Source organism: Pleurodeles waltl, chromosome 5 (genome assembly GCF_031143425.1).
Source record: "Pleurodeles waltl isolate 20211129_DDA chromosome 5, aPleWal1.hap1.20221129, whole genome shotgun sequence".
In the NCBI taxonomy this organism is placed as follows: domain Eukaryota; kingdom Metazoa; phylum Chordata; class Amphibia; order Caudata; family Salamandridae; genus Pleurodeles; species Pleurodeles waltl.
The window spans coordinates 1,340,918,021-1,340,941,068 of record NC_090444.1 but is presented as its reverse complement, the minus strand read 5'-3'; the positions used below and the strand labels follow the sequence as shown (position 1 = coordinate 1,340,941,068).

At 42.8% G+C, this 23,048-nt stretch overlaps 1 protein-coding gene across 2 annotated transcripts in view; it reads right to left on the bottom strand.

Annotated features, from left to right (window-relative positions):
• CYB5R4 (cytochrome b5 reductase 4) overlaps positions 1-23,048 on the bottom strand; it is a 1,010,997-nt gene that overhangs the window by 691,741 nt on the left and 296,208 nt on the right. For both annotated transcript variants that reach the window (XM_069235594.1, XM_069235593.1), the window contains exon 5: positions 15,517-15,558. In XM_069235594.1, the coding sequence (XP_069091695.1) occupies positions 15,517-15,558 (42 nt within the window). The remainder of the gene's footprint in view (positions 1-15,516; positions 15,559-23,048) is intronic.

The following is a 23,048-nucleotide window of genomic DNA, read 5'->3' as shown; positions in this document are numbered from 1 at the left end:
AATGTGCGGCCCTTGATGTCGCTTTCGTTCAATTGCTTCGTTCACCTGGCACATGTCAATGCATATGCGCATACTTCCTTCATGGTCCTTTTGGGGAACTACAACTATGGGAGAAACCCATGGCACAGGACCAGTGGAACGTTTAATGATTTAATGCTTAAGTAATGATTCAAGCTCTTTTTCAACAGCTTCTTGTAAATAAAAAGCAACTCGTCTATGTCTCTGAGCAACAGGATGGATAACCTCACTAATATGCAGTTTTACTTTCATTAACATTCCTAAACCATGAAACAATGAAGGGAATTGACTTACTATTTTGTGATGATCATTTATATTGGAATTTACTGAAATCAGTCCCATGTCAGCAGCCGTGCTGAAACTGAGCAACCAGGTACTTGCTGTTGTACCTTGAAGCACATGGATTGGTGCTTGTACTTTGGTTTTCTTATGCTTCACTGTCGCTATAGACAAACTTTACTTTTCATGAGTGTCGATGCAGCCAAGTGTACACTTTGGTCTTTGATGGCGTAGGCGGTGGTAACTCAGGCAGTTCATTGTATTTTTCTTCATGTATTTATCGAAGCACCACTATCAATAATGGAAGGTATTGAACATCTATTTATTTTCAATGTAATCTTTGGACAGTGTTTGTATGATTTTGTTACTTTGACATGTTAACTTTTCTTTGACTGGCTTTTCTCCTGACCAGAGCACATTTTTCTGAGGTAAACAGACATGGCAAAATAGCTTTCTTCAATTTTACTTATTATTGAGGCTGAAGAACTGTCTGACGATGATTTCTTATGACGGTCAACTTTGTTTAGTATCTATTTGCCTCAAGTGATGTCGCTGCTTGGGCTTGAGGGCGAGCATTGCATGTTGCTTTTGAATTGTTCCATCGACCATTTTGTCTTTGCATCTTAACACACTTACTTTTTAATTCTCTCTACACATTGTCACAAAATGGATCTCTTTACTACAGCCTTTGCAATGACGGGACATTTTCCTTCGTGTGGAAGTGCAAACCCATACCTGAAACACAACTTTTTGTGTGTAGACATTACTTTGGGTCCTTCAGTCTTTTGTTTCAAATTACTTTTTACACTCATGACTGACTCACTCTAGGCACCTCCGGCCTCCACATCGGCAGCTTGTCTCTCAGCATGTTCCTCAGCTCTAGTAGCCATCAGCACTCGTTCCAGACTAAAGGTTACTCTCAGCATTTGTCGTCTGAATGAACTGGACACGGATCCACAGATCACTCTAAACCTCATGGCTTCTTCATCATTAATTTCACTGAACTTACAGTGTTTGATGAGTGTGTTGAGTCTTTCTGCAAATTCATTGAATATTTTGCTAACTCTTTGACGTTCTTGACTGAAACCAAATCGTTTATAGTGGATGTTTCATACTGGATTAAATTTGAGATTCAACACATTTTTAATCTGACGGTATGTGACTTCAGTTCTTGGCATTTTCTTTATGACTTCTTTCACACGATCATCAGCAAGAATTTTGAGATATTTGATAATCTTCTTGTTATCAGCTTCTTCAAGGGCATCTATGAAATCTTCAAATGCCTCTATCCATCTATCACCAATGTTTTGCTTTTTGGCAGTGTTGAGTGGTGGTGGTGGTGGCGGTGGTTTTAGGTAGGCTGCAGCATTGTAGACCAGTGTGGAACTTGCTGACATTGAGTGAAGGGCTTTCCCTGAAGTGTGTGCCTGGAAATCAGGAACATTACTATTCAAGTCACTGCACTGGCCCTGCGATGGGCCAGCCTCTAGGTCATCCTTTATGGGCTCCATCAGCAAGACGGCCTTCTGACAAGTTTGTGGGCGCTGTGAATATGGACCGATTCTTTAGCACAAACCTGGGCATTTCTCTTGAGGCCACTGTAAACTAGGGTATAATGACTCTGTTATTCGGGCTCAATAGGTTATTTACATTATTTTTATTAATTTTTTAGGAATCAGTTTGCATTGTCTTACACTTGGTTGATAAGAGCTATGTGGTATCTGAAAACTGTGTTTAACTGTGCCTTGTAAAGCTGGTTGAATCCGCCTTCTGAGTTAAAGTTCCATATATTGTATAACTTTATTTTGTGTGGCAGCGCAGTACCTTTTTGTAGGATCTTGATCAACGATGCATAGACTTTTCCATGCAGTTCTCTTTTCATTGACACGCTTCACAGGCTGGAGTTGCGCTTTGACTCCACATACGCCAAATGCCGATTTGGCACTTCAAGGAAGGCACATGTGGCATGCACAAGCAGTTTGCTTGAACCAAGACAAACTCTCCAGGAGAGTACTTTGTTCTTCATGTTACTTATCCCCTAGCTCATCACCAGGTGAAGCATCTTCCTCAGTCTGGTGCCCACCAAATAACTAGGCCACACACAGAGCTGTCAATTACACGTCTTTATTCCGCTGTGTCTACCTGTGAACTCCCCATATTAAACCAAGCTTTCACTACATTGTACTCCAGCGATTACATCACACTGATACCGAGTCCTCAGGGAGCCAGAAAGGTTTTGTTCTAAATCATGCAAGACATTACACTGGCCATAAACACAAGTATTTGAGGCTGTTACTGCAAAGCGGAATGGCATAATCTGAGTCAGTTACAATATACCTATGAGTGTTGGCAATCAAGGGTTTCTGTTAGCAACAGCTTGCCCAAGAGTTTAACACTGTAATTTGGTAGACATTTCTTGTAGATTCTGTGGCACTCAAACTCACAACTACATTCAACATCACTCAACCTCCGTCAGCTCAGACTTGCTGCTTCGAACAGAGATATAATTAGAACCGGTATGTGTGCACATTTCTGTATTTGTCTAACACAAGCTTGTCTGCAAGGCAACAGAACGCTTTATAGAGTTTCTGGTGTGGAAGTCAAGGATGATGGGAAGGGGGAGGGTGATGCTAGGAGATAAATAGGCAGGTGAAATGTGGAGGAAGAGGAGAAGGTGAGCCCAAACAGAAGTCATACAGCACAGGTGGAGATGGTAGGGGATGTCGGGTGGGATGGCGAAGAACTAGAAAGAGATGGACTGGCAGGAGCAAGGCAGGGAGTATGATTACAACAGGAGTGGGGAAGCTGGGCAGTGGAATCTTTAGGTAGTCGAGTAATGGGTAGTTCAGATTGTAACAGGCATCTTCCACAGCATTTTGGGTGACACTGCTCAGTTAGGGCAAGGCATTAACTTGTATTTTGCTTGAGGAAAGTTAAACAGCATATGTGATGGGGCAGATGCCTGGTGAAATCCTACAAACGGGGAAGGGGGCAAGACATACATTAACCAGCTGTTTCCGACAGCTACTGCACAATTCATTTCCTCTGCACAATAGGTTACACACGCCAACAAATCAGCTAAGAGCCTGCAGGTGAAGTTCATATTTCTCTTGCATATGCCATTGATGGCCTTGTTGTTTGCGCATTTTTGGTCATCACTGTAATAAACATTTCAAGCAATTCCTGAGGCTTATGTCACTCTAGTTGGAGTTAGTCAGAGGACTTTAGCAATGCAGTCATGCTGGTCTAAAAGCAGTTACAGCAAAATATCTGAGCACCTCTTCATTAACAAGCTATCCATACTCACTCACTCATACAGCGTAGTCAAATGCACTTGGAGACAAAGGCAGTGGACAGTGGATATTGCAGTGGACAGAGAAGACAGGGCATTCACTTATTGCTCAAATGTCCAGCAGCTTCCTGGTGATGCTGCCTTGGACAGGGGCCAACCAACACTATGCATGCTGGTAGGATTCTTTTGTGGTCAGATTTTTTTCCAGTGGCTGTTTGAACTCCATTACGGAGTGATGTCAAGCATAAGCATACGGGCTCTTGTATACTTTTAGTATACTTACTTCTGTGGGCTTAAAGCCATTTCATTTGTTTGTTTCAGTGTCACTTAAAAATCCTTGCTTGCCAGTGGTCAGTCATGCCTCTTTGTCCCTCTTTTTTTAGGTCAAGCGTAGTAGCGCGCAAGGGCTGCTCTTCTCAATATGTTGTAATCTATTGTGTGGACTATAACCAAGCCCATCACTTTCATTTGTTCCTGGCCAGCATTTCAAAAATCTTTTCATGTTGTTGGTAAATGCTTTATGTTTGTCCCGCCTTCAGGCTGTTTTATTACGGCCTTGGAGACTGACCCTGTTACATGGATTATTACACAATTGGAGAGGTACCTTAGTGTAGCACACTATTTTATCTTTTGCCTCGCCGCTTTGCTCATGGCGGTATGTTGTTTCTTCGTCTTCCTTGGTTTCTGGCATCTTGCTGTTTCTTTGCGATGTCTGCAAGGGGCTTTTTTATTTATTGTTTTGCAATTTTATGTAGCGCAAACTCGACATGAAGGTATTGGAGTGTTTTTTTTTTTTTTTTGCAGTTTTATATAGTGCAAACTTGATGCAAAGGTATTAAATTGCTTTACATGAGCACCAGTTACATTACACAAGAACACATTCATTTTTGGTAGCAAGGGGCAGTTTGGCAATAACTTTTTTTTTTTTTTTTAAATAGCGCTTGGTAATAGAGGTTCTGCCATTTCATAGCACTGCAAAGCAGCTCCCATTCTTAACAAAATTGCTATAATTCATTTGCATCGACTTTGCAGAGAAGAAGAGGTGAAAAAGCTATGTCAGGATTATTATTATTTTTTGTTTTATTTAGTGCAAATTCGACACAAAGGTATTGGAGCGCTTTATTTTAATTTTATTTATATTTATATATATTTATATGAGTAGCCAACCCAACAGAGATAATTCTGACTTCAAAACCATGAGCCAGTGCACAAATGTATGCACCGAAAAGGCACTGTCAAGGCCCAGGAGATTCAGGTACAAGTATCTGTTCTGCGGTGTCCAGTTCTGAGCCGAAGGCTGTCATAGGACTGTTAATCCAAGGAAATGCTTTAAATGAATATAGAGTACCAGCCCTTCTGTATTTCCATTTCAAACACTGATCCAAGTTCACAGATGTCGCACCGCTGGAACCTATCATGTTGGCCCATCTACCACTGAAGCTCTGTTTCATTAATTTGCACATATTTGAAGCCTCCTGTTCAGTTAAGCTGCCTCCTTAGTTGTTCTCTTTGTATACAGTCAATGTTTTTAAAAATTAGGCTGGTATTGCCAATGTAGACTAATAATTCCTTTAAAAGTTTAACACACAAATATATGGCTGCCCCTTTTCTTTGTTCCAAACTCTTTGGAGCCCCTCATTCTCTGGGTTAAATGCCACAAAGGTGCCTCTTTGTGGCTAGTGTGGTGCTATAAAAGTTTTGTTGAACACACTAGAAAGGGTTTTATCTCTAGGGAATCACAGCCAGTCTCTGTAGGAATGGGTCTCTTACGATGGCGGCCATGTGGTGTCCTCTCACCTGCAGTCACAGGCCTGGGAGGTTTGCTGTGGCACCTGGCATACATCCACTACACTCCAAACCAAAACACATAGGTAAAAGACACTGTCATTTACAACTCCAGTAGCTCTAACTATCACACATGTGAGACCTATTGCATTGCAAATGCTTGTTTATGGTGATGCTTGGTTGAGTAGTTAAATCTACCACAACGACATTGTCTAAACGTCCCTTATAAAGAGAGTTAGGCAAGTTTAGCCAAGGAAGATTTCTGCCTGTTCACCTCATTAGCTCTAGAACAGGGGAGTTTAACATAGGGCTTGACTGAGTTTTACTGTATGTAAACTTATCTTAAGGTGCTAGTCTAAAAAGCTTGCATGTCAGTAATATAGCTGTGCAGTTTTATGAGGCTTAAAATATTGGACGCCTATCAACTAAAGGAACGTGTTGATTATATTGAATTGTATTAGTATATGTAAAGAGACGTTTCAAGGCATTGGCAAAGTGGGCAACTGTCCAGGGCCCCCGTATTCCAAGGCCCCCCTGGGAAAGTGAACATTCTCTTTATATGCCTCTTTCTATTCTATCTTTCTATTCAAAACTCTCGACCACTCGGTCTACCTCTGTGTATCTATGCAGTGCCATTTTAAGGATTTTGGAGTCTCGGGGAAGACATATTTCAACTGTTTTTGTGAGACCACATTAAAGATTAACATTTAATTTAGTGCTGTTTGGCATCAGGTCAGCTTGAAATAGAAGGAAATGGGTGATAAAATTCAAAGTTGCTCTTTACTGCGGCCCCCAAAATTCTTATGACTATACTATATCTGTGTAGTTCTTGCCTGCCCCTTGCAAGGCACACAACGCTTTCTAGACGGTTAAGTAAATAGCTGCTCCGTTTCTATTATGTACATGTGTGTGTTGCTTTATTCTCCTGACAAGGTCATAAAAATCCGATTTGCAACTGGTTCTGGCGCGCCCTTTGGAGTGCGTTGTTGAAAGAATGTTCTTTGTAGTCAGATAAAATAGCAAAGGTTTGAGAAACGCGGCATATGCAAGAACTGATGCCCGGCCCTGCGCAAAATCCTGGGGCGTTGAAGGCATTGTGAGAACTGAAGCGTTTGTTTAAGGAATAGATTATCCTATGTAAAAACAAGCAGTGATGCGCATGTGCCTTAATGAGCCCAGCCATGAGCGACAAGGCCCAACTTTCAATGGCTTAATTTAAGCCACCTTTCTTAACAAGCAAATCTACTTAGTACCAAGTTTAAGAGATGAAGAACAACTGTACTTCTTAAGGTAAGTGCTGGAAACGTCCCTAAGATTAATCATTTTGATATGGATGGGTAAGGTTAGCCGACAAAAAATGTAACACTAGAACGTTAAAGGTTGATTGCGTCGTCACTTTTTTCATATATGTATTTAGATTTATAAAGCTTTAAGGTCTGTCAAACAAATAACATTAAATTAATTAAACGTATTGCAAATTGTAGCTGAAACGTTCGCTCATATTGACTTATAGTTTCTCACATGTTTGAAGTTCTTGGTTTTCATTGCTGTACATTGGTAATGTTGAAAAAAAGCATCTGCTAGCCAGCATGAGTGAGTCACTGGTTGGCCTTGTTTTGTGCGTGGGAGTAAATGCACTTCATAAAGCTAGCTTTAAGGTCAGAGAGACGCAGTCAGGTAAAAGTACACTCAATAAAAGGGAAAAAATACACATAGACATGTTTTCAAAAGTTGTGGAAAAGGTTGAACTCTATGTCTTTCAAGTTTAAAACGTGGTTTAAATGCAGACTTGTTCTGTAGCGCACCTGGACTTGGTTAATTGAAAATACTTCAATTATGCCGGTGCTTGACGGTGGTGGACACCAGCATTGATTTTAGGGACTAGGCTGACTTTTAATCAGCTGATCTTGACCTAGAGCAGTGAAAACAAACATTTGCAATGCAATGGGTTTCGCATTTGCTCGACTTAGAGCTATTAGCGTTGTAAAGTCCTAACCGGACTTTTCTTACACATAAATTGAAAATGAAAAGTAATATAGTTGTACATAAGCAAGACCATTTAAATCGCCACGCTATGAGCATGAGCGTGAAGGAGCACACAAAAAGAAACAAAAGTTTGCTCGCAGTCAAATGTATCAGCAGTTATGCAATTATCCATGTAACAGGGTCGATGTAATGAAAAGCGCTCGACTACTGCCCAGCGAGATCGCACTGTGTAGGAAATATTAAATAAAAATAAAAAGCAGACCAGAATCCATGCAGAAAACATAGAGCCTTGTATGTTTTCGGTAGTTGGCCGGCGCTCTCGAGGAGGGCTAAACACTGGAAAAGGCATGACGTATGCATGCCTTTCACAAATGAAATCAAGAGATTTTTAAAAGGCAAGCCCACAAACCAATGAAACTGATGGGCGTGCAGTGTGTGTGGTTAAAAGCCCACAGAGAGAATAGAGCAGGCTTGAGCGCTTGCATGCTCAATCCTAAAAAGGAGGAATTAAATGGATTATTGCACCATCAACGATATACTTTAGTATGTGTGCACTATTATTTCTTGTGTCTCTCCCCTTCACGCTCCATGGTGCTTTGAAGTTTCATATGGATCAAACTGGATCGGCGGTATTAAAGTGCTTTACAATTCAACACTTGTCTTTGGAGGTGGCCTTGTGTTGTTGCTGTATATATAACATTTTTTCGTGGGGAGTGGTATGTGCCCATGTGTGTAGGCAGCTTCTCCCTCCCGTCACATTTATATGCACTGAACTCAACGCATGTTGATGCGCTGACAATCATGAAAAAGCATACACTCCAGGCGGGCCCAACACTCTCTTTCTAAATGCCAATATATTACTTTTAGAAAGGATATGGGTTACCAAGGAGGTGTGAACCCCTTATATTGGCCTCTGTGTGTATATTTCAACATCAAAATATTGGTCAACCCATATATCAACTGATTAATCCATGTCTTCACATCAAGATTCTCTTTTGAATGATCGTAACCAGCCAGATCAGTAGATCTAATGAGGTTTATTGCAAAGTACATGAATGAAAGACACAACACCAGTATGACGTGCAGAGATAAATCCCTTGTTCAGAATTGATAGTCCTTGGGCCTAAGGACTTTCAATTCTGAACAAGGGATTTATCCCGAGATTTCGGTGAATATGGTGCTCATCTAGTGATTTGTCCCTTAATCATCCCAACATAATAATGGAGTTACACAACAACTTACCTTAAGAATACTTGAATAGCCTTGAGAAAGCCCCAGGTTTACGTACCACTAGGGAGTGAAACACCTGTCGACGTTTGTGGCTTCATCTCTGCACGTCATACTGGTGTTGTGTCTTTCATTCATGTACTTTGCAATAAACCTCATTAGATCTACTGATCTGGCTGGTTATGATAATTCAAAAGAGAATCTTGATGTGAAGACATGGATTAATCAGTTGATTTATGGATTTACCAATATTTTGATGTTGAATCATGAAAAAGTATATATTCCTATTTAAGGGGCACAGACGTTTTGACTTATTACGATGGTTCAAGACGTCCTTCTTGCACCACATTTTTTCTTTGGTTTACAAACTCTGCTAGCTATAAAAATCTGCGTTAATTATCTATAGTGTAACATGCCAATTGGCAGTAAACTGAAGAGGCACCTCAGCATGTAGGGATAACCTAGAGTGGTTTTCTCCAGAACGCTTGATTTTGTGCATGTTTGCCAGACAGAAAAGTGTTTTGTCTTTGCTAGCAGGCACACTCACCACCACCCACATTTTGCCGAGTGATGCTCACCAAGTGCTTTGAGGGTCTCTACTACAAAACACATATGCAAATTAGCCATACAGCAGTACACAGCTTCTCTCCCAGAATCTGGGCATGCACAAAAAATGTAGCACAACAGACCTTTTTTTCATGTTACAGAAGGAAAAGCTACTGCCCAGATGAGTGGGGAAAAGGTTCACTTTTGCATTTCATTCAGTTTTTGTGCGATTGTTGCGATTCAGTTAAAAGTGAGTAGAAAGAAGAATGTGTACCTTTGTTACACAATCTGTCTTGAAAATATAATTCTTCATGAATGCAGAGCCTCGTCCATCTGTGAAGGTTCCAGCTGAAATATAAAATTTATCTTCCGGAATTTCATGCATGCTTGTAAGTCTCCTGGCCCATGAGCAGAAAGTACATCTTCCTGTGGTCTCCCAGAGTCACTGCCTGACCGAGTAGTTAGAAGTGTTTCTGGTGAAGTTATGATCATCTGTCATTCAATGAGTATGCACATACATGTGCATGGACGCATTTTATATGGAAAGCACAGTCACACGCCAAAGCAGGTAATGTTTCGATTGGTATAATGTTCACTGTATGTGTACAGCAGCCATCCTACGACTTGTTGATAAACAATGGACGACCATGCCTTTCTAAGTTGACAAAATAAGCTCTTCATGGCTGGCTGTGAGGATGTGAACCAAGGAACCAGCCCAGCTGAAGGATTTTCTACTGTGCCGACTGGGTGCATTTCAAGGACAAAAGGGAACAGAGGGAGAGATGAGCTAGCACTCAGTTATAACTGCTGATAGCCTTACGCACAGTGAAAAGGGCATCCCCACAGGGAAGAAGCCTTTGACAGTGGTGTCCAGGCCATGGTTGAGCTAACGTGGGGAAATGGCATGTCAAGGAGCCTGGGGTAGCCCACCGTTGTAGGCAGTATATTTTATCAGCAGTGACTATTCATCTGATGTATGAATGTCAGACCTAAAAATGGCTAGCATTTTGCACCTCCCAGTGTTAAATAAACCAGTGTTGTGACCTTCAACCAAAACAACATTCTGATCTGTAATCTGACCAAAATATTACCGGTCCTTTGTATCCTCTCACCAATGCAAAACATACTGTGTTCCGCCTTCCTAATTCAAAACACAACCTGTGCCCCTTCCCTCCAATCTCATCAGGAACACTGCTTTTCGTATCCATCCCCAAACTTTATTCTATCCATCTACTCCTGACACCAAAATATACCTTATCGTCTTTCTTGAGAGGAATGGCAGAATTTGACAAGTCATGTGTTTACTGAGAAATCATACTAAGGCACACATCACATAGGGGGTCATTCAGACCTTGGCGGACGGCGGAGGCCGTCCGCCAAGGTACTGCCGACAAATGACCGCACCGCGGTCAAAAGACCGCAGCGGCCATTCAAACATATCCGCTGGGCCGGCGGGCGCTCTCCAAAAGAGCGCCCGCCGGCCCAGCGGAAATGCCCCTGCAACGAGGACGCCAGCTCAGAATTGAGCCGGCGTAGTTGCAGGGGTGCGACGGGTGCAGTTGTACCCGTCGCGTATTTCAGTGTCCGCAAAGCAGACACTGAAATACTTTGTGGGGCCCTCTTACGGGGGCCCCTGCAGTGCCCATGCCATTGGCATGGGCACTGCAGGGGCCCCCCAGGGGCCCCGCGGCACCCCCTACCGCCATCCTGTTCATGGCGGGTTTCCCGCCATGAACAGGATGGCGGTAGGGGGTGTCTGAATCCCCATGGCGGCGGAGCGCGCTCCGCCGCCATGGAGGATTCAATGGGGCAGCGGTAAACCGGCGGGAGACCGCCGGTTTACCCTTTCTGACCGCGGCTGAACCGCCGCGGTCAGAATGCCCTTGGGAGCACCGCCAGCCTGTTGGCGGTGCTCCCGTGGTCGGTGACCCTGGCGGTCACCGGCCGCCAGGGTCAGAATGACCCCCATAGTATTGATCACAATATATCACAACCACTTAAAATTCATATTGTAGTTGTAACAGTTGATATAAGTGGTTGCAAGAGTGCAGTTTTATATATTGCTAGCAGAAAGAACGGTGATGTAATGTGCTTATTGCTGACAAGCTCCAAAGGTTCCTGCTGTCAGTCTGGAGAACTTCGTCCTATCACCTATGCAAATTTTGTTTTAATGTGGTGCGCCATTGCATGACTACAAGAAAAGTTTCGTGTTGCACAATAGATAACAAGCTTGCAAGAAAATGTAGTATGTCACTGAGTATGGCTGTTTGAACACTCTTGATATGTTTGGGTGACCCTTAGAGTTTATTTCTCTTGTTACTCTTCAGTGTCTTTTTTGGGGGGGGGTTGTGTTAGCCAGCCACCAACTCAGATGGTGAAAGTGGTATTCTATTGTAATTAGCATTGCAGATTTAAATGAGGATACTAAATGACAACATTTTCATTTTTTGTTGCAGATAGACGAAGAAGGTAAACGGGAGAGCTTTAGTTATATGCAGGGCCACTGGAATTATGGTTGCAGGAAAAGACAAATTATGAGGCAGAGTTGAACAAATTACGTGGCAAGAAAAGTCCAATTAGGCATTTACAACGCCCGTAAGTAGCTCTAACTCTCGCAAATGCAAGACCTATTGAATTGCAAATGCTTGTTCTTTTTCTCATCGGGACCTACAGGCTTTTCTAGACTGTTCCCAACAGGAAAACTACATCGGAATACCTGCCCTAAATCGGGCGGACAGTCTGATATACTTACTCTGACTGCCCCAAGTCTGTTGTGCTGCCAGTATAAGGTTCCTGCCCGCAGAACCAGTGGGGGTCCCAAGGTAAACACACAATGATATGCCCAACTCTAAACAGAGGGAGCGCTCTCCTTGTTGTGATTGAGTGCTTTCTTTCTACCAAACTCTAAACGAGGTCTACTGTACGCAGCAAAACATGTTAATCAGGTTTCCAAACATATGTATGTCATTGTCAAAGATAGAGAATATGGTGGTTAGCCTGTGATTTGGTTACCATGTTATAGTGTTGGTTACTTGCAGTGCATCACTACTTCCACTTCCTGTTATTGCCTAAACATAGCGGTGCTCCTTTTTCTCAGCTTCCGATCTGTGTTCATTCATCACCAATTAGGATCTGTATTACAATTGAGTAACCCAGTGACTGCCAACTGAACAGTGGTTGGGTCCTCTGTTCGTCAGCATTCATTCCCTGGCATCTTTTTCACTTATTGCCTCCCAAAACCATGTGGTGGTTTGCCGCTGAGGTTAAGTTTATGTTGCTGTACCACGGTAAGTGCGGCAGGAGGTTACCTTCTATCCCCAAGTAAATACCTAAAAGCTGTGGTCTCGCAATTCCTCTTCTTTTTAAACATCTATGCTTCATAGAAACATTCATTTGTAAAAAAGATAATATAAGTTGTGAGTCCGAATGTCTTCCTTTCTTCATTGTTTTCGGCCTCTAGGTGGTGAGTAAGTCTTAAAAATCATTTTGACACTCGTCATAGTGCCTCTGTGACTGGGGTAGGAATCCATAAATACTGTTCTTAAAAGACATTGGTCGGTTCTGCAAGAGTGTACAGAGATTTGCAACATCATTTTATGCCAGGACCACCACGATCCCACAGCTCTTTTAACGGGTAACTATGCACAAATTAGGTCACAGATTGAAGCAAGTGGGTCAGTTTAAGAACAATCAAGCATGGGAAGGTTTTCAAATGAATTCAATAAAACACGTTTTAAGGATGATTTTGTTTCTTGAGTGAAAAACATAAGAATGGAGCTGGGTTATAAATGAGCTAAACAGCATGCATTGCAGAACTAAACGAAGGATTTATTTTGACAAAGAAAATTGTATGTTCATTTTAATTTGTTACCAGTTCTCTGTAGAAAATGCTAGGTATTTTATTGCTTATGAAGATAGATTATGGTCGTTATGCAAGACCGCAGTATAGGATATTGTGCATAAGTGCACAGTATTACTTGACATTACATGTATTTTCCTAGGTCGAAACTAGAGTGCCCTGATAAAATAGCTGCATATCAACAGGGAACCCCTGTGTGCTGCTAGACTACAATCCCACTGCAAGACAATATGGGCCAGATTTACAAGGCCCTAGCGCCACCGGAGCGTCCCTGCATTCTGCGGCATACATAGAAAGAGCAAAAGGCCATGAATGATTGTTTATGTGCAGGAAGGTGTCCCTTCCCGCACATAAACAATCATTCAAAGATAACAATTTGGTACATTCTGCAGCATACATAGAAGTGCCAAATCACCATTGTAGATTGTTTATGTGCAGGAAGGAACACCTTCCTGCACATTAACGATTACACCCCTCAGTGCAGACACCCTTGCACTATGGTGCAAAGATGCCTCAGTTGGCGCAGGATGCTTAATTTAGCTCCGGCACAGGGGGAAACGCAGGGGTGTGTGTATTCTTGTAAATACGGTGCATCCCTTTGTTTCAAAACCGGCTCAGCACTGCTAATTTTGGTGCAGCACCGTGCCACCCCACGCCAGTTTCTTGTAAATCTGGCCCTATGCTTGGCCAGTATTAAAATGGTTTGCTTTTCCTTACTAGCACAGCCCCTGCTGTCTGCCTCATAAAGGATCACAAAAGATCCAGCTCTGTGACCATGGGATTTGTTAAAAACAGCTGTCAGCAACAGAAAATATACAGTTTGCTACATTTTACAATATTCCTTGTCTCGATCTTCCAAAATCGGTATCTTTTACACTTTATTTCCACTCCAGTATGCATAGCTGCATTCTGCCCCTGTATAAGTGTCTTGCTGCATAGGTGTCTGCCTCTATGCACCAATCAGTGTCTCCACACTACTGGGACTTTGTGTGGCTTACAGGCACCACTGTCCAGGTGTCTGTGTCTCAGCTCCAGTGTCCTTGACCCTCTGTCCCATTGCACATGTCTCGTGGTCTTAGAATGCATGCCCTACTACACCAGTTTCTACCTAGGTTTCACCTCCTTTTCCCATGGTCCATGTGTCCTTGCTTCAGTGTCTCTCCAACAAAGCGGCAGCGTCTTTCTTCCCAGTAAATGTCTTTTGATCGGGTATCCTTGATTTCCTGTCCTTTTGTTCCCGTCTATCTCGCTCTCCCCGACTATATTCTTGTCTTCCTATCCAATTGGTCATGCCCTTGTCTCATTTCCCAGTGCTTAGATCAGTATCTTCCTATCCCAGTATCTAATTGTCCAAGCCTCAGCATCTCTTTATCACTATCCCAGCGCTTCCATCTCCTTAGCAAAGTACCTGTAGTCATCTGTCCCAGAAGGCCTGTCAGTTCACCTAAGTATGATTGTCTCACTGTCCCAACGACTTTATCCAAGCTCCCTATATTCAGATTTTTGAAAAGGTGAGTTAAATCCCCTCATGGATGGGAATGCTCAAAGCTCTTCTCTAGAATGTTTGACCTTAGACTTCGTCCTCAGATCCTTCCCCAAGGGGATATTCCATTATTTCAATTTGATAGAAAATACACATTTAACTCCTTGTAAGACTCGTGCCTGTATGGAGGGGTGAGAGGGGAGCGAGATTCAAGTGAGAAAAAAAGGTGGTGTGTGTGTGAGAGATAAGTGTGTTTGAATCCCTTGATGTGTTGTGTATTCCTTCTCGTGCCTGTCTATCAATATTCGAAAATATTTGACAGTACAACTGCTGTAAAGTTTTGTGTGTATCTGATGATCTGCGTGCATTTGTACCCAAGTATATGTTGGTTTGCATGTGTTTATATACACATATACGTGTTTCATTGAGCATCTGTATGTCAGCATGGGTAAATCATGTGTTTGTGGGTTGCAAAGAGCTTTTCTCGTCAGGTTTATGCATATGTATGCACATACGTGCCTGCGTGTTCTGTCTTCGTGTGCAAGAAAAACGCAAGGGCAAGCCCTGCTGGTCGTGACAATGCTTGTTTGTGCTGGCTTGACCGAATAACATTTTACCACCTTGCTCTTAGAGCTGATCTTCTAACCAAGGAAGTTGTGCAGCACAATATGCATTTAAGGGGCCCTCGAGAAATATTGAAAAACAGTCTGAATGAGGGCCCGCAAAGAACATCCGTTACTTTTGAAGAGTAAAACAGTCTCGAGGTGACAGATAAAAGGGTGAAAAGCAGCAGATTTACTCTATTCAGCAACTGAAGGGTTGCATAATTATTGTACAGCTTGTGGCATCATTTCATATGCCACTTCTAGGATTGGAAAAAGGGCAAGAGCTTATTACGTTCACTGACAATTATACCGCCAGTCCATAGACCTTAATAAAAATCAAAGGTTTACAGTTTCATTATTAATAATGTTGCCAGAAATGATGTCACTGGTGGTAGGATTCATTTTTAAATGCACTTTGCATCAACAGAAAATTTACCGTTCATAGGCTTCTTATCCTTAGCGGTTCTTGAGTTGAATTCTGCAGGGGGAAAGAAATAACCCATGACTATTGCATGTATCAAACAACAATTGTAAGTGCCGATAGCTCTGGCTTACAAATGTGCCTCTTCATTCATTAGTGACCTTAGGCACTGAATAAGTCATAATGAGTTAAATCAGTCAGTCATCCATGAACTCATGCATCCAATCAATCACCCACTTAAGCAACCCCAATACAAACCGACACACAATCTCAACAAGCATGTGCAAGATAACAACTTTACAATTGGGAGTGGTGGGTATAGTTACCCCACACATCCCCTCTACTGTCCAGGCTGTTGTAAATGATGTTTGAAATACAATAGTGAAACAATATGTATATCATGGAGCTTCATCAGACTGCACCCTTGCTACCAAAGGAGTGCAACTAGAGTGCACAGGAATACCACACTCACTAAAACTGGGACAATGGTATGGAGCCCACCAAAGAGATAAGAATCCAAAGTAGTCATATAGGTATGTGATAAACAGTTCACAATTAGTGGAGTAAGTCAACTTCCAATTACTTCTGATCATATTTCCAGTTCCACAAATGTCCATTACTGAACTATAGATATAATGAAGTCCTTATGAAAAAAGAACAAGACATATCATGAAACACTACCAGCAGTTAATACAATAGTTATTAAAGACTTCTCTAGAAGCAATACAACCGACTCATGTTTCATCTCAGACTTTTTCAAAGTGCAAAGCACTGCGTACCTCTGATAAAGTAAAATTATGGACTCTGTGGCTAACTCTATCCAAGAGGTAATTGGAAGTTGTACCATGTGATTATTTTATGTCTGTCTTCATAAGCTCTTCATTATATATGCCCCTGCTTCAGTAACATTTCCAAAATATATGCTCAGTAAACGCGTAAATGCCACACTGGAAAGTTTCTTTCTTGAACATGAGCACTTATTCTTTTGACACTTTTTTCTGTTCTTCTTTAACAATTTGTGATAGGGGTATTTGGTATGTGTATATATAGTTTCATTTTGTATGTAAATAAAATAAGTTTTTCTAAATATTATTTGATGATGCTGCATGTATATGCTAAGGTTTTCTTTATGTTAGAGTTGGTCCAAGAGTGGGCAATGTAGTCTATTGACATTAGGCAATGACTTTAGGCACTTTTACAAAGACAAGCAGATTTTGGAAGTAATGGAAAATCTTCTGGTGCATCCAATGTACCTGAAGACTAATTCCAGAAATATGGAGGATGGTTAGGTAGGGACCTTTTGAGATAGATCTCTTTGCATCTCATCTGCCCCATCAGTTGATGAGTTGGTGCCTGAATATGGGAGCCTTAGTGTTCAATGTTTTTCTTCAGAACTAGGGGAGGAGCTGAAATTTTGTGTTTCCTCTGTTCACAATTATAGTGAGGACAGCAGTCCACATTCAGAGACAAGAGGCAGAAGTGGCCCTAGTGAACCTACTGTGGAGAATCCAAGCTTTGTTTCCTGTTCTGATGAGGCCTACATTAGATTTTCCAACCCTTCTTCCCCATGATTTCAGCATTCTGAGGGGACACGTGCACTAGCTGCTACTGTAGGGCACATTCCACCTGAAGACGTTGAGGATTTTAGGAGTCACTGGTCAATCCCAGGCCTTTCATGACACAATGAGAACTTTATCCTGAAAGCTTGCGCAGACAGTAGCAGTAAGTGGTATAAATCTGCTTGGAAAGATGGTCTGGGCGGTGTCCGGATCAAAGTCTGGATCCTATGGATGTGACGTTTCTTCTCATAATTAAACACATTACAGAATTGTGTGAGAAAGTTCTGGCTTGCAGATCAGTGAACATTGCGCACTCAGTGATCTTGGTGGGATATTTGACCTTTCATGGCCTATCAGTGAGAGAAACATCCTCTGATCTGCAGGTGTTTGAGTGAGATTTGGTTGTAGAGGCCCCTACAATCCCATATCAACTCGGTGCTCAATCTATTTTTAAATCTTGGATGTCCAATGAAACTCTTTCAAGGAAGTGGGAATTGCTTTGTATTGTCTCTATCAGACAGGTATTTTCATATTAGGACTCTGTATTTGACTATTAGGGTATTTACTCTGGACCTGACTACCTTTACAATTGCTAATTGGGCCAAGTGCAGCATCAGATCAATCTCATATCCTCCTTTACCAGCACTCAGTGAGGTCCGCTGTCTCACAACATACAAGACTGTGACAGTAGAGTTCTCATTTGCAGGATTGTATCGGAAGCAAGAATTGATAAGTCCAGATTTTGAGCCATTAGTAGAGAGGGACTATGGAATCCAAATAGTTTGTGCTAGGAGGCAGACTAGAGGACATTATGAACAAAGCTACCTAGTCAGGGTAACATATGTAACAACATTTTCTTTAAGCAAATAGGAAAAGTTGCTTCATTGAGCAAGCATTTGTCTTACCTCCAGTCCTAATACAGAATTTAATAGTTTCTAACTTTAATGATGGACAGTTTTATTTCCATTAGGGTTATACAGGCAAGGATTATTCTCACCCGGCAAGATTGTGACTGACACTCGCCCTTCTAGAGCTTTGAGATATAAGTATATTTCTTATTTTATGGAACGTGTTGGTAAAGGTCTAAATTTATTCTGTTACGAATTATTGCTTTTTTCTAAATGTTATGATGGATATTTATTGTTTTTCTCTTGATTCAAATGAGCGTTCTTGTCTTGGTATGACGGGAATCTAAACAATATTAACAAAGATGGCAAGGTGATCATGGAGTTGGTTGCATGAAAAAAGAGGACTGTAGGAAGCTGGCCAGGTGTGTTATGGGTACCTAAGGTACTTACACTTTTTACCAGGTCCAGGTATTCTCCTATTAGTGTAGTGTAGGCAGTGTCTAGAAGCCAGGCACTCTAGAGGTAGCTGTGGGTGAGCTGCCAAGGCTTATATAGGAGACATGCAAAGCTCATGCAATACCACTGTAGTCACATCGTACTTACACACATGAAAGAAAACACTATGGGCCTGATTACAACTTTGGAGGAGGGTGTTAATCCGTCCCAAATGTGACAGATATACCACCTACCGTATTACGAGTCCATTATATCCTATGGAACTCGTAATACGGTGGGCAGGATATCCGTCACAATTGAGACGGATTAACACCGTCCTCCAAAGTTGTAATCAGGCCCTAAGTGTTACAAAAATAAAGATACTTTAGTTTAGTGACAAAATACCAAAAAGTACTAGACAAGCAACCTTTCAATAGGAGGTAAGTAACACACTAAATATATACACTAGTAATCACCAATAGGCATTGAAAGAGATAGAAAACACTGCAAATGCAAATAGACACCAGTGACCCTAGGGGGAGCCCAAACCATATACTAAAAACATGGAATGCAAACACAGGGCCACCACCTAGGTAAATGGAATGTGTAGAGGGGAGCTGGGGGTACTAGAAAACCCCAAAGGTAAGTACCACAGTGCCCCCTAGTGACCAGGAGGAAAGGAGTAAATTACTGGATTTTCCCTAAAGCACCCAAGGGAAGGAAAATAAAAACATGCAACACCCAGATAAGATTGCAAGAAACCTGCAGTGGATTCCTGAAGAGGAAGACCTGTGGAAGAAAGGGACCAAGTCCAGAAGTCACAGAAGAGTCCAGGAGGAGCAGGAGCTACTACCCTCCCAACTGTGCATGCAGGAGTTGGTTGACAGTAGGACGAAGATGGTTAGGAATGCAGCCCTGGAGCAGGTGAAGAGTTCCTGGAGGATGCAGTCGATGTCCCATGCCGGATGGAAGATTGCTGTCGGTCAGTGGTGTGGAAAAGCCACCAACAAGCTGTGGCAAAGGCAGAAGTTGAAGTGAAGCCAAAGTGGAACTGCTGGGAACCAGCAAGGTCCAGGAGGACTCAACCCACGAGGGGAGCCCTCGGGGAATCCTCAGCACGGCAAAGAGTCCACAGAAGAAGAGGCAGCCCCCACAGGAAACTCACTGGATGAGGAACCAGGAGTCGCAGAGGAGCCCACGCAACAAACTGGAGAAGGGTCCCACGCCGCAGGAGAAGCACACAGAGGGCTGTGCGTTGCAGGAAGAAGTGCTGGGGACTAGGGCTCCATGGAGCCTGAAGATCCTTTGGAGGAGATGCAAACAAGCCTTGATATCTGCAAGAGACGCAGTGCACAGGGGTACTGTCCTGTGTGGGAAGGCAAGGGCTTACCTTCACCAAAGTTGGCCAGCTGTCAGAGAGGACCAAGAGGACTACTCCGGGCCAACACCTGTTACACAGGATCCACGCAGCTCAGGATGAGAAGAGATCCACGCAGCCGGTCATCGTTGGAGTTGGTGCCTGTGGATGCAGGGGAGTGACTCCTTCACTCCAAGGAAGATTCCTTCTTCCTTCTTGTGCAGACTGAAGACTTGCTGCCCTCAGAGGATGTACAGCTGGAAAAATATTACAGAAGCTGGAAGGAGACGTGGGAACAATGTTGCAAGCAGAGTCTCCCTCGTGGATGCAGATTGTCGAGCCTGGAGGATCCAGTTGCGGTTCCAGGGGCTAGAAGTCGAAGTAGAGATTGCAGGGGAGTCCCCACCCAAGAGCCCTGAAAGGGGGATTGGTCACCTATCCAGGTGACCACCTATCAGGAGGGGGCCCTGACTTAACCTGCCTGGCCACTCAGATGGTCCCAGAGGCCTCTGCCAACATTGCATTAAAGATGGCAGAACCCAGAGACCCACTAGAAGACCTCTGAGCACCACCCCAGGGGTGGTGATGGAAAGGGAAAGTGGTCACTCCCCATTTCCATTGTCCAGTTTCGCACCAGAGCAGGGACTGGAAGTCCCTGAACCGGTGTAGACTGGTTTATGCACAGAGGGCACCAAATGTGCCCTTCAAAGCATACCAGTGGTTTGGGGAGGCTACCCCTCCCAAGCCATGTAACACCTATTTCCAAAGGGAGAGGGTGTTAATCCCCTCTCCCAAAGGAAATCCTTTGTTCTGCCTTCCTGGGCTTGAGCTGTTCAAGCAACAGGAAGGCAGAAACCTGTCTGAGGGGTGGCAGCAGCTTGGGCTGCCCGGAAAACCCCAGAAGGGTGGTAGAAACAATGCTGGGGGTCCTCTAAGGTGCATGGAATCATACTTCCAATATTGGCAACAGTATTGGGGTATGATTCCGACATGTTTGATACCAAACATGCCTAGGTTCGGAGTTACCATTATGTACCTGGACGTTCGTAGTCCTATGTCCAGTACACGCATAGAATGGCATCGCCGCACTCACGAAAGTCCAGGAAAATGGAACTGGAGTTCGTGGGGGCACCTCTGCTAGTGCAGGGGTACCCTCATACAGAAATACTTGCATCCTGCCCTCTGGGCTAGGAGGGCTTGCCATGGGGGTGACTTACAGTGACCTGGTGCAGTGACCTGAGGTGAAAAGGGTGCATGCACCCTTTCACTCAGGCTGCAATGGCCTGCAGATACACTTTGCATGGGCTCTCCATGGGTGGCACAATACATGCTGCAGCCCATGGGGATCCCATGGTACCCCAATGTCCTGGGCCCCTAGGTACCATATACTAGGGACTTACATGGGGGCCCCAGTATGCCAGATGTGGGCTGTAAGTAACAAAGTTACCAATTTAGAAGGGAGAAAGCATAATCACTGGGTCCTGGTTAGCAGGATCCCAGTGACCATAGTCAAACACACTAACAACAGGCAGAAATTGGGGGTAACCATGTCAAGAAAGAGGGTGCTTTCCTAAAAGGACAAGAAAGGAAAGAGTCTATTATTTAGACACATGGCTCCTAGATGGTGGACTAGACAGAGGCTGATGTAGACTATTAGGGTGTGTAGTTTGGCTAATGAATTTGTTTATAAAATGTTATGTGATGTGTTTTCAGACAAAGTTTGAATTTTGAAGAGCTTTTGTACTGGCTGGAGTAAAGACGATTAAACAGAAAAGAGCATACTCATTGCCTTTATGTTTTTAATCGAACTGAGATTTTCAGTTACAAAAGCTGGGGAATTTTACATTCTTTCCTGTTAAAGAGGGAGCCAGGAGGAAACAAGGTCAGTATCGCCAAGAAAGACATATGTTTACCCATGTTCAAGCAGGAGAGCCTGCCTTCCGTCCCAATAAGGGCCACAATTTCCACCCCTGCATAGACCATTCTCTTTGTAAGCAACACTATCAACCCTTTGTCTTTACCTGAGAACTAGGATAAGTGGCACACTGGGCGCACACCAAGTTTGCCATATTGGTTAAGGCAGACATAAGGCGATAGACCCCAAACACAATGAAAAGACCAGACTTGATATTGACTCCATATATTCAATACGACCATGTTGATCATTACAAGAGTCTGTCAATACATTCAGTATAGTACCCTTCAAAAATTATTCCTTGAAGGCGTGTATATCAAATTGTGTGGAATTGTATAGGAATGTGAGCAATAAGGCAAATTTGAGTGTGTAAGTAAAATGCCTCATTCATGTTGATTTCTGCTGATGGGGCAGTGCTTCAAAACGTTCCCAACTCTTTTGGCTTCCTCATATTTATTTTACTTCATTCTTGCTAACACCTATGCTGCTTGAGAGGTAAAGAGGCATATAGGTCAAACGTGGCTGTTGAAAGTTCCCTTATTAAGGAAGCCACGGGCACTTTATTTTATCTGGTCAAAGGATCACAATTCAAAGTCTCCAAATCCATTTGCATTCCCCTGCCTTTTCTGTGCCCCTGTCTGTTCTGCATTTCAAGTCAAAGATGTGCATTAGATCTTTTCTAATGGAAGATTTCTATAATGCCCATAGAAACCGGGCCAATGAGATGTTCATTTAAAAGTTGGGCAGAAGTGACTGTAACGTACTTCTTTTCTTGTTGCTTGTACTTAAATGTATACTTTTGCCAGAGGTACAACTAGTTCCATAGACAGAGCATGAATGATGCATGGCCAGCTATAACACCTTCTAATATCACCCAGAACGATACATTTGTTAATTCAGTGATCACTATGTGTGATTGTAACAGCCAAAAATATACTCCTTATCATTAAAATCGCCATAGTTCTGCTAAAGGATGGTCTTCTATAATTTCAGTGATCGGTCCCAATCTCTTTTGTTGTTAAAATTAGGTCTGCTTGATCTGTCCAGTTTAGCTTCTAAGGCCCAATTGTTTTAAGTTTCATTACCATCTTAGACAATGTGGAAAGGAAATCTAGTTTTTTTCATTTGGGAAAGACTGAGTTTTCAACACCAGTCGCTCTCCTTGAACTACGATCTTTAATCAAATTGTCTAATTGGGTCTTTCCATTTCTGAAGTATCTGAAGTAGAATTGTTGTGATAAAAACAATTTGCCACGAAGGGGCCTGCCTTACAACAGCAGATCTATTCCACAACTGGGACATAATACCATTCAATAACGGCTGCAGAGATTTCAATCTCCCCAAATCTGAACCTATCATTATACCCAGCCGAAACATTGGGTTCTCACAACAGAAATCTGACAGGCTTCCACCAAGGAGCTTTTTCCCACAGA